The sequence below is a fragment of the Pteropus alecto genome, unplaced genomic scaffold (genome assembly GCF_000325575.1).
Source record: "Pteropus alecto unplaced genomic scaffold, ASM32557v1 scaffold182, whole genome shotgun sequence".
NCBI lineage: Eukaryota > Metazoa > Chordata > Mammalia > Chiroptera > Pteropodidae > Pteropus > Pteropus alecto.
In genome coordinates this window covers 4542373-4554938 of record NW_006433946.1, presented here as the reverse complement: position 1 = coordinate 4554938, position 12566 = coordinate 4542373, and the positions used below count along the sequence as shown (strand labels likewise).

Here is a 12566-nt window from a genome sequence, read left to right as displayed (position 1 = left end):
GAAAGAGAAATGAGGAACCTGAGGAGAAATCTTCAAAATATTATTTAGCATCACTTGTCTCATTGACACTCAATAAAAAAACATCTGCCTAGCCTTACTAAGATAGCTTAGTTAGTACCCACTGGGTTCGTTCTTCAAACTGTGTTGTTTTCAAGATGTTTCGTGGTGATTTCATGATGTAGCATCCCAAAATGTACCCTAAAAGCACATGTTTGAATTGAAAATATAAATTATGAATGAGTATCTCCACCAGATATTAAAACATATTATGAGGATTAAATAATGAAATCAGAAGATATTGGTACCAAAATGGTTGGTAAAATACTTAGGTCAATGGAACAGAAATATGCCCTAGTATAGATAACTTATGATAATGGAGGTATCATGAATCAGTGTAGAAATTCATAATTATTCAACAGATGGTGCTGGGACAACCCATTTCCTATGTGCAAGGAAAAAAACAAACAAACAAGCAACCGATGTAGAAACTTATCTGACATTATACAACAAGATAAATTCTAGATCATTTAAATAACTAAATGTAAAAAAAAAAAATCAAACCTTAAAGAAGCAGAAGAGATATAGTTGAATGATTATCACATGTCTCTGGCTAGAAAAAGACTTTCTAAGCTTAAAAATGACGGAGCAGATCCCAGTGCATAAGATCAATAAATTTAGCTACATAAAAATAACAAAAATGAAATTTTATGTTCCTAAAAGCCCAGAACACAATCAACAAACTAAGGAAAATATTTCTAATAAATATTTCAATTGGCAACCATCTTTAATATGTAGAGTTCAAAATAAAAACAAAAGCAAAAACCTAATACCCCAAAAGATAAGTGGGCAAAGGACATAGCCAGCACTTAAAGAAAGAAATATAAATAGATAATAATATATGAAAAGTTCCACCTCACTGAGAATTGAAGAAATGAAAAAAGAATGAAGCAAATGCCACTAGTCACTTTTCATATTAGTACATTTTTTGAAAGATTAATACCCAACAATAAATTAAGACAGACAAATTCATATACTTACTGCCAATTGGATTTAAATTAATACTATTCTGGAGTACAATTTTGGACTTAATTGTACATACTTAATAATGCCACTTCCACATATAGTGTATGTAAAGATATAACTATAAGAATGTTCATTGTGAGGCTTTTTATAACAGAAAAAAAAAGGGAATAACTTAAATGTCCAGCAGTAGAGATATAGTTAACCAAATGTGGTATATTTATATAAAAAGAAGAGTATGTGGCCATTAAAAATCATGTTTTCAATATCATGTTTCAGAGTTTAATGACATGGAAAATTTCAACAATAAAATATTAAATGAAAAATTATAACACCAAGTTGTATATGTAGCTTGAGCTCAACATATATATATATTTTTCTTTTAAAAAGACACTGTTGTAGTAAGAGTGAAAAGAATGACTGGCCAACTTATACAGGAATTGGCTGTCTTCCACCAAGAGATTAAGCCTAAACCTAATTCAGCTGCCACCTTCTAGTCATTTCTAATGAGAGAGATGTCGTATCGATTCAGGATCTCTAAAATCACAGGAGAAAAAAAAAACAAGCAATCATGGGACAAAAGGGAAAACATTTTAAGTTCATATGAGATATCAGTATAACAATCTAAAATAAATTCTTTCATCAGTGTTTAGAATGCAGTTACTCAATAGTCATTTCCTGAAGCAATCTAAAATTTTCTTGGTTTTCTTAGCCTAAAGTCCATAAATCCAGTCCCGTTAGTTCAGTTTGCTGGAAACAACGTCTACCCATTGATGGTCAGTCTGCCACACCTTCACTTTTGAAGAGCTTTGGAAATTACAGAGGGTTTCTTTTACTTTGTTTTCTAGCCAACTAATTTGCATTAAAATTGGATTTTCTGTAACACAATGTACAGTATATACCAGGCACACTTACTGTATGTTACCTTGCTGGGAGAGTATTGTGCATTGTGTTAGGTCAATATTGATACATCTACATCCCTATGAAACACTAGGAAGGAAACAGTTCTTTCATAGACAACAGATGGACACCTAACCTGGGTGGAAATGAATAATGGACATGGCCTTTTTATCCGTTTTTCAGTTTCAACCTGACCTGCTCATGCACTATACAAGATGCCTTGTACCTTTGGCATACACTCACTTTTGTTAGAGGATTAATTGCACATTCCCAAGTTACATACCACAGGCTTGAGTCCTTTGATCTCACATAACATTTTGTTTAAACCTTATCTATGATATGCTTATTGCTCAGTTATTTCACTTGATAAAGCTTTCAGTAAGAAGGAAATTAGTGGTATAGATTTAGCTATGGACCTGAAACTGTGACATTCAGTTATTTCATGGACGATGTGCTTTGTATACAGTTGCCGAAGATATGATGGCATGAATGAATTTTAGAGCAATGCAATAATGGGTTTAATTTATTCACTGTAGGACTTAGGTGGGAAGATTTTGAGATGAATGTCAAATCAATTTGTGCTCAGAAAAAGCATAAAGCTTCTTGCTCTTAAGACAGTGGGAAAACTTTGACATTGGTTTGAGCTGGTTAATCTGACATTCAGAATATGTGGAAACCGTTAAAGCTGGGCCATGTATTTATATTCTCTTTTGATGACAGATTAGAATATTGTTTTAATTTTAGCAATCCTTCTCCCATAGAATGCATACTTTCATATAACTATGTGCCTCTTTTCAACTTTATAACCAGGTCAACCTCTGTAATAGCAGAATCTTTTCACCTTCATATGGGGCATATTTTAAAGACAAGCCTTTTGGTGACTAAAGAGAATCTGTTAGGGTATGCATACCCAATTGTGGTGGATTTGGAAGGTCCATCTTAGGACTAACATCTCAGGCTTTACTACTGCATCAGTCCTTGTGTTTGCAAGCAATAGAATCTCTTAATGAATTCCTAGACCATAACGATATACTAGAATCTCTAGGCTTTCTTATTCACCATGTTACCTCATATATTACTAAAATGGTGGCAGAAGATTATGACAAATCATGTCTCCCCATCTTCTAATGAAATGTGTTTGCCTGTATCACACTGCACAATATTCCCAACAAGTATACAAACGCAGACACCTCCCGCTATCTACCTCTCTTTGATTTACAAAAGGACAACAGGCATATTGGAAAGGAAAGCCACTGACAAAGCCCTCCACATCATATATATATGTTTTAAACTATTGATTTTTTGGAGAAGAGGCCCCTTTTTTCACCATGTAAACTATTCTAGTATCACTAGTGTTGGGAAAATCAGACTAGATAGAAAAGTGAATTTGGTTCAGTCTGGATATCCTGGAGCTCTCAAATTATATCATATGGGCACCTGTGTCCTCTATCTATGTCTCCAAATAGAAAATGCAATCACTCTCATAATCAACCAAATTACTCCATCATCTCTAACAGCAATAATATCTAACATCTGTTCTTTTCTCATAAATTTGATGCCAACTATGTGCCCTGATTTTATGAGGATCAAGTCACTAGTTATTACCCATTAGTATTTAATACCATAAATATAGAATTTGTATTTCAAAAAATTCAGTGATTGTCAATCTCTGCTTCAATGAAGGCATGAATCTAAGCATGGAACATCATCATTCAATTGCAAACTATTAGAATGTAAAGAGAGATGCACATATATATTTATGTTATATAGGCATATCACATGTTATCCTCTAAATTGTACTTGTGGCCTGATCCATACAAGTCTAGAGTATAAATATGTATTTTGTACCTAAAATAGTATTAACATTACAATAGAATTGTAAATAAATCACAAAATTCATACCAGTCATTGCTATCATTGTTTCTAATGGCATTTTTTCATAAACAAGGATGTAGGTTAATATTTTAAAAACATAAGTGGTGACTTTCACAGAATTGCTTCCTTTTATAATTATCTCATGAACATAGGGACCCAATTAGATACCAAAAAATTGAGAGAGAGAAAATGAAGGAAGAAAGGAAGAGAAGGAGGAAGGCAGATAATATAGAATAATTCTCTTTTGTATATGCCAAGAGCTAGATTTGAACCCTGAAACAACATTTATCTTGCCTTCCAAAAGTTTCAATGTCCTTTCTTCAGTTCATTTTGACCTATAAGTTAGTTTTCTCACACCAAATGCTACCAGCAAGTTGCAGGTTGGTGTGAATCCTCACATCACATCATTTAATCCTGCAAGGCTGAGTTTTTGCACATGGTACTTCTTTTGAATCCAGTAGGCAGTGAGTGATGGTAGGGGGTGCCAGTGGCATTCTTTTTCGTAAGACCACTGAAGCACAAACCTTTCTTTGATCTGGGACAATCCTCTGTGAATGGCATCATCATTCTCAAAGCTGGTGGCTTTAACACTGAATGCTTATATGCTTGCAATGCAATGGTAACCATTATATTATAATCTCACATTTAAATGTTTTCTAAGAAGTCCCAAACCAATCTGTATGCAAACCAATGACATCTAAGTAATAAGCCCTTTATCTAGGAGTGTTATCTTCTCATTTTTAGCTGAATTGTGATCTATATCACAAACTAAATAATGAATTTTTAAATGGTATCTTTAAAAGGATACCCAAATATTCCATCACTCAGATATATCTCTAAAAAGAGAAAATGCCTCTTTCTTTCTTACCTCTCAGTGACAATGCATTATAAGGCACTTTAAGCTTACAGCTGGTTGGTTCAGTGTACTCATACTATGATGTTAATGAGGCCAAGGTCATGGAAGCCAGTTAGCTTTCTTTGCTGTGTGCTGATCACAGACTACCAGGAGTCAGTCAAGAGTCACCAGCACATATGGAAAAGGTATCATGGCAAAATGTCGGCACTTCTCAAAGTCCATCCTCCTATGAGACAGTCAGAATGTGTTCCTTTCACATCATCATTAGGGAAGAAATGAGTAGTAGTTTGAGAGGCCCCCACATTTACCTCTGAACAAAGCAGGCCAGATATTTAGGCATTAACTTTGCATCATAATCCCCCATCATACCATTGATTTGCTGTGTAACCTTCTTCACTAAAGTAGAGATAATAGGATAGAATGAAATGGGCTTACCTCCAGGGATTGTTGTGTGAATTAGCAATTTAAGAAGTATAAAGTGTTAGAGTTTATGTATGTGCTGGTGGTTGTCATTATTTTTATGGACCTAGTCTTATTCTAAATAGAGAATCTAAGTATATTATGCTTTTGTCAGAAAGAGATTTTCACCCACATTAATTGCATTTAAGCTGAGCATAAAACAGGTGACAATAACATAGTAGTGATCGTCTCAATGCAGAGCTGTAAACCTTTTTCCTATTAAAGTTAAAACTATTTCCAGCAACTTTCAATGCTTTAAAATGTAGCTTTCCAAGCTTTGTGCCAACAGTTATCTCTACAGTGATTATTCTTCCTGTGACGGGTGAGGGGAATGGGACCAATTCATTATTCATTTCCCATAATGACTATATAATGTATTGAATTTGTTTACATCATGCAATCAGGCAAAGACTTAGTAGCTGGTTTGATTGCCACATATTGCAATCATTGTAAAAAATAAAAAAAATAACCGTTTTTGTTCTGCCCACACCGGTGTCCTCTAGAGGTAGCCAACATATAGATAGAAAACTCATGGGAAGTTTAAGTGCTTTCCAACAAAAGGCACTGCACATAGATCCTTTCAATTTAACATCTTTACCAAGGAATTTTGTTGTCGCCAGCTATTTCCAAGGGGATTGTACTTGAGGAAATCCTTCCGTTTCTTTTATCACTCTGACTTCACTTACCAAGGAAAGTCATTTAGTGCTGATTGCAGAACCCTTGAACTCAGCCTGGCAGCTGCAGTGTGAACTCCTCAGATCTGGGTTCCTTGTTACTTATTTACATATTCATTTGAAGTGATTTTTCAGGACTATTTGTAGCCCTCTTTTGACCTGACATCCTGTAATAGCTGAGATCTAAAGCTCACCGTGTTTTTGGTTCTTTTCCTCTTTCTGTTACAGATAACAGACGAGTACCTTTGGAAAGGTCACGCTCTCGCCACAATGGAGCTAGCTCATCTAAGTGATTCCTGATGCCAAAGAATATAAAAATATTTAAGTAAACAAAATCAAGCATTTTGAGAACAAAACATGCACTCAAGGGATGGAGAGGAAATAAGTGCATTTCTGCAAAGATCAAGCTAAGCCAGATGAAACAGCCTGCATTTGTAAAGCTATTGCAAGACTCCTCTCACAATTCTACTATGAACACAATTACCAGGATTATAAAATGTGTGCTCCATTTTAATGTAGAGATGCATATTTTTTCTTATTGTGAGTGACCTGATGATGATGATGAAAAGTGTAAGAAATTGAAGAGTTCTAAGGCTTTCGAAAACATTCATTCTGTCAGAAATTTACTATGTTACTCAAATTTGCAGTCCACGTCCCTAAAAAAGAAACAAGAAAAATAATAGAATTATTCAGTGTCTGCTTTGATTCCTGTTGAACAGAAAAGGAAAAGACCAATGAAAATGTGTGTATTAACTCTGTAAGAGAAGCCATTTTAGAATCTCAGAAAAAGTACTGCTTCACTGCCATCAAGTTATTTAGAATCTTATCTCAAGTCAGAGCTGATGGATTTTCATCTGCTTTGGCTGAAATTAAATTTATCATTAAGCTAGCATTTTCAGCATGATATTGCAGGCACTTATCATTGCTAAAAATAAACCAAAGTTTAATGGAAGCAGTTAGAGAAAGTGATCAAAACTTTATTGAAAGGAGTATTTTCTAATTATGCACATATATCTACTTTATACAAATACTTTAAATGGCTATTTTTGAGAAAAACCTCACATTTTAATGTTTATGCTAGGGATGAACCTGAAAATTCTATTACCTTTATTTAGATTTTTAAGGGTAAATATTGAGTCCTAATCTCTGTGGTTTATTTCTTCTATTTTTCTTTCTCCCATGACCCTCTTGACAGCAGGGAATAGAGTTCTAGAAGACCTGAGAAGAAAAAGATTTCTCTCTGCAGGAGGCAGCAGAAAAATAAAAGGTCAATTGTTTCATGTTTTTCTACTCCCCTTTCCAACTCTGCCTCGGTGGTCTGGAGAAGAAAAAGAAATTATACGTGTGTAGGTGTACGTATGTGTATATATTTATAGCTCCTGCTACAATAATTCCACATCTCAGTGACTAAGTGAACTTCTCAGTCATCATCATACTTACTTACCTTATATTAACAAATTAAAATGATGCTGCCATAAACAACTCCAGGAGAAAAATAGGCCCTACATTGTTCTTAAATCAATGAGGGAGTAAGAGTTATACTTAACTTGTCTATTGTTTTCAAATATGCATTGAAATAATGTGGTATAACTTCTCTGGAGTGCAATTTTAAAACTAATCCATGCAGGTGATTGCGATTCTTGTAAAAGATTTCTTATACGTATATATCTTAGAGAATCTTATTTCTACTCCTCCAAAGCACATTCTAGACATTCAGCAAGAACAGACTGGCTTGGCAAGTCACCACTTGAGATAAAGTAAACAAGTGACCAATAGCTCAGAGTTTCTTTTATATAGATGTATAATGACTCAAACTGCTGCCTTTTCCTCCAGTGCACTCTTACTTGGGTGTTATACTTTAAAAAGCTATGAAGCTGCTACAGTAGAGAAATCAAAAAGAATAATAGTATCTGAGATTTTACAGTTTTTTTCTCATCTTAAGATGCACATAGGCATACACAGACAATTTTAAGAGACATATCAATATCACACTGTTTTTTAACAAAGATTTAGGTTCTACTAATTTATATAAATACTTAATGTGTGTATTTTGGACTTCACAAAGTCTTTTCTGAAATATTCATGGTATGGTTTTAGTATTTTGATAGATTTTTAGGCTATAGGAAAATGACATTATAAAATATTAACCTTGACTAAAATTTAGGGGCATTTGCCATGCCATATTATCAAGCTGGTTAAGGTGGAAACACTGATGTGTATCACCTTTTCCAGATGTGAACTTGCCTTATTTTTTAGTTTGTGGGGGAAAAATGAAGTACTATTGTGGATAAATTTATATTTCTATTTAGAGTAACCCCACATGCTTTTCACAAACATTATGAAGCCTTTTCAGGGTCTTTCATGAAGTTTCAGTAATTGAGTTCAGGGGATTGCTTCCCAGATTTAGAATGGTCCTGCTCTAGCCATTTGCAGTTTTGTTTTACGTAGAAGAATATCACCCAAAAATAAGTACATAGTCACAATTTTAATATAGGAGCAAATTATACTAATGTCTTTTGTTGGGTTTATTACTACCACATGTGAGAAGTACCAATTTATGAAGATTTTCTTCAGAATGTTTTTTTGCAAGTACAAAACCCTTAAATTGTTTACTAATTAAATTAGTTTCCTTTAACTGCTATAACAAATTACCACAAACTCCGAAATTTACTCTCTCAAGGTCCTGGTGGCTAGATATTCAAAACCAAGGGCCATGCTTTCTCCAGAGGTTCTAGAGGAAAATCTTCCCTTACCTCTTTCATCTTCTGGTGGCCGTTGGCATTCCTTGAGTTATGGTTGCATCTCTCTTCACATTATCTTCTCTGCCTCTCATAAGAACACATTTACGTTGGCATCTAGGGCTCACCCAGAGAATCCAGGATAATTTCATCTGAAGATCCTAAATTGAATTACATCTGCAAGACTCTTTTTTTTCCAAATAAGGTAACATTCACAAGTTCTGGGGATTAGGGTGTGGATATCTCTTTTTTGGCCCACTACAGTCTGTCTTCTGGCCCCCCAAAATTTAGGTCTGTCCCATGTGCAAGATATCTTCACTTCATCTCAACATTCCCAAAAGTCTCAACTCATTACAGTATCAACTCTAAGTCTAGAATCTTATTCAAACATCATCAGTTCAAAAGTCTGACATCTTATCTAGATCATCTAAATCAGGTATAGGTAAAATTCCTGGGGCAAAATTCCTCTCCATCTATGGATCAATGAAACAAGACAGCAAATCATCTGCTTCCAAAATACAATGGTGGGACAGGTACTGAATTATAATTATAGACATTCCTATTCCAAAAAGGAGAAGATGGAAAGCATCTATCCCGATGATTTTCAAAATTCATACAGCAAAATCCCCTTAGGATTTGAGGTCTGACAATAATCCTTCTTGTCTCAGGGCTCCGCTCTTTAGGCCTGTAGTTCTGCCCTTTTGGCCCATGGATTGAGTCTCTCCCTCTCTGCTAATGGCTTGCACTTCTGTATCTGCTCCCATGCTTGGGCCTATGCCACTGTATCTGTAGCTCTGCCCTAGGAGTGAACCTTTATATTGAAGGATAGCACATGTATGCAATTTTATCAGCCCGTTCCCTGTCTGTAAAATTTTGGCAGTATGACAACTTTCTCTCACTTTGTCTCTGTCCCTTTCAGGCCAACCTGGAAGTATTTCTGCTGGTATAACATTCTCAAAAACTCTTTGGGCTTATCACATATGTCACATTGATTCAATAGTGAGACAAGAGAGTCCTCACAGATCTTTGCTGGATAACCTCATCTCTATTCTGGCTTCTGAGATGGTTGAGCAGATCCATTAATCAACACCTAATCTCTCCAACACTAGCCAAAGATTGTCCAGCCACACCCTTGGCTTTATCTCCAGAGCATACTATCCAAATAGTGAGTCTCTAATTTTAGCCTCTTTTATAATCTGAATAGGCTCAAAATTTCCTGAATCATGAAATGTTGGTTCCTTGCTGCTTAACAGTTCTTTCCTCAATTTCTCTCTTTCCTCTTGTATTTTACTGTAAGCTCAAGAAGAAACTCGGCCATATCATCAATACTTTGCTTGGAAATCTCAGCTAAATATAGCCAAGTTTATCACTTACAAATTCTACTTTCCATACAACTGTTGGAGACAATTCAGATAACCCTTCTGCCACTATATAACAAGGATCACTTTTCCTCCAGTTTCCAATAAAATGTACCTCAGTTCCTTCTAAACCCTTATCAGAAGTACCTTTAACAAACAGTCTATTTAAGGCAATCTATGCTTTCTCTATCATATGCAGCAAAATTCTTCTAGCCTCTACCCATTACCCACCTCCAAGGCCAATTCCATACTTCTAGGTATTTGATATTAGCAGGACCTTACTTCCTGGTACCAAAATCTGTATTAGGTTCCTTTGGCTGCTGTAACAGATTACTCCAAATGTTGTAGCTTAAAACAACAGATATTCTCTTACTGTTTTGGAGGCCAGAAGTCCTAAACTGAGGTGTTGGCAAGGCTACACTCCCTCTGGAAGCTTTAGAGGGAAATCTGCTCCCAACCTCTTCCAGTTTCTTGTGACTCATCATTCCTTGGCTTGTGGCCAACTTTCTCTCTGCTCTACACATCACCTTTCCCTTTGTATATCTAATCTACCTCTGCTTCCCTCTTATAAGGACACTTTTGATGGCATTTAGGGCCCAGCCAGTTTATCCATAATAATCTCCTTATCTTGAGATCCCTGAATTACATCTGTGAAGATCCTTTTTCCAAATAAGGTAACATCACAGGTTCTGGGAATTAGGACATTGACATACCTTTGGGGAGCTACCATTCAGCTCACTGCACTAGTCATTGCACATAATTGTACTTCTCACTTTTTAAAATGCATCCTTGGTGCTCAAGTCAAATTCAAGGTTGTCCCTAAAAGCTATTGTCTGCACAGGCTACTGCATGCTTTGATGTTAAATAGCTGAACAGGCTATTCTAAAATTTGGTTGATACTTTTGCCATTATGGCCAATTAACTTGAAAAAATAACTGGTTCCAATTCTGAGCTCTGGTGTATCTCTTCTGCCCCTTTTATGAAATCTTTTACCAAATGACTTATATGATTCATAACATAGGCATAAAACTACTTCTGATGCAAAAGGGTTCTTTACATATTTATTGTAGATATTGTGACTCCCTCAGCTGAAGGGAGAGGTAACAGCAAAGCCTGTTTTGAATGTGTATTGAGGGAGATTGTGCCCATACCAAGACACCCAGAAGTATTTCAGTAGCAACACAACTGTAGATTCATGCTCTCATTTTGCCTTGGGAATAAACATCTTTCTCTTCACAGGACCAAGAATGACTTGCAATCTATATGTAATGCATACTTACTTATTCAATAAAGTTAAGATATACATTAAATGTTGTGCTGCCTATGATATTTGATATTAAGGATGAATGAAAAGGCACAGACTGAAGTATCAAGACAAGATGTAAGCATGTTCTAGAAGGAGAAGCTTCAACTGAACACAAGTATAAGAGTGTTTCTATAAGGACCTGGTCAGGTGGAAATCATGGGATGTATTCAAAGACGCACATATCTGTGGAAATTATGAGCTTTTCTTGAAGTAGTTTTCAGCAGTGCTTTTCTGAGCAGTGGAAAGATGTTTGCACAACTTAAAAATCCAGGTGGGTCAGAAGGGTGATTTACATCCTCCAGAGAAACTTTCTATTGAAAAAGTTATTTTTTTCCTCTTGATTATAGAATAAAAGCAAATGGACTTCAAAAATGCTCAGAATGAGTAATAAAGGATTATAGATAATTTTTCTCTGAAGGGCTTTCAAAAGAGTCTTTCATCATAGGTGGGCCAACTTGAAGACAGAGGGCTGGACAAGGTCATAACCAGGTCTATAAACAATATTATCCAAAGTACCCAGCAAGATCACCATTTCCCTTGGAATGGTTTGCTCCAGGAAACAAATACATTGGCTTTTTCTCCCTCAGAGACCCAAGTACACAAATTCCTTAGTAGGGAGTCTGAGAAACAGTACTGACAACTAGGGAGTTGAGCTTAATACCAAGAGCTCGAATGAAAGTGGAAATCTGGAAATTGATACATATGCAATGCATGTAACATGCTGTATAGTTTTGATTTATAATACAAAGAAAGCTATAACCAAAGATCACATTTACAGACTGAATTTATTTAGATATCTAGAGTCCCAATAGCCACAAATAAAATATTATTACAGTTAGTATCCATTGCAGAGAAAGAGAGAGAAAAAAACAAAACTACTTGCAAATTCAGGAATTATGCAAACCATGACTTTGTTCCTAGTTCTTGGAAACTGGCCGGAGTTCAACTTTTAGCCATGATGACCTTATATCGTGGCTAATAGAGGTTCAGCCAATATTTTCATCGATATTTTGGCTAAATGAGATCCAGGCAGCATTTTCAACTTTTGAAGTCTATGAGCAAAGCACAGAGCTATTATCATATGATTAAAATAGTGATAACCCCTCAACTCCTCTACTTTGTTAAGCCCTCCAGTGTGGCTATTCTAATCATTGAGTGCCCACTCAATGGACAATGTTTTTTAGGACACAATTATGAATTAAACATAGCTAATGCCTTGAGGGCTGTCACAGTCTATAGAGAGATGGCACAGGTACAAAAAGCATTGTAATTCAAGGTGATAGGAAAATGATCAATGTCATAAGAGTGGTATAGATAAGGCCTCTGGGAGTTCAGAAAATAAAATCCCTTAGAGAGATGAGGTAGGTGTTAAGGTGGGAA

The 12566-nt window shown here is 35.6% G+C and overlaps 1 protein-coding gene across 3 annotated transcripts in view; it reads left to right on the top strand.

The window, feature by feature from the left end:
* The window catches only part of DIAPH2 (diaphanous related formin 2), a 781302-nt gene extending 770112 nt beyond the window's left edge, over nucleotides 1-11190 (top strand). For 2 of the 3 annotated variants that reach the window (XM_025044410.1, XM_025044409.1), the window contains one exon: nucleotides 6013-11190. In XM_025044410.1, the coding sequence (XP_024900178.1) occupies nucleotides 6013-6077 (65 nt within the window). In that variant the 3' untranslated portion in view covers nucleotides 6078-11190. The remainder of the gene's footprint in view (nucleotides 1-6012) is intronic. The other variant, XM_015586720.2, reaches the window with a different exon arrangement.
* Nucleotides 11191-12566: the final 1376 nt, after the last annotated feature.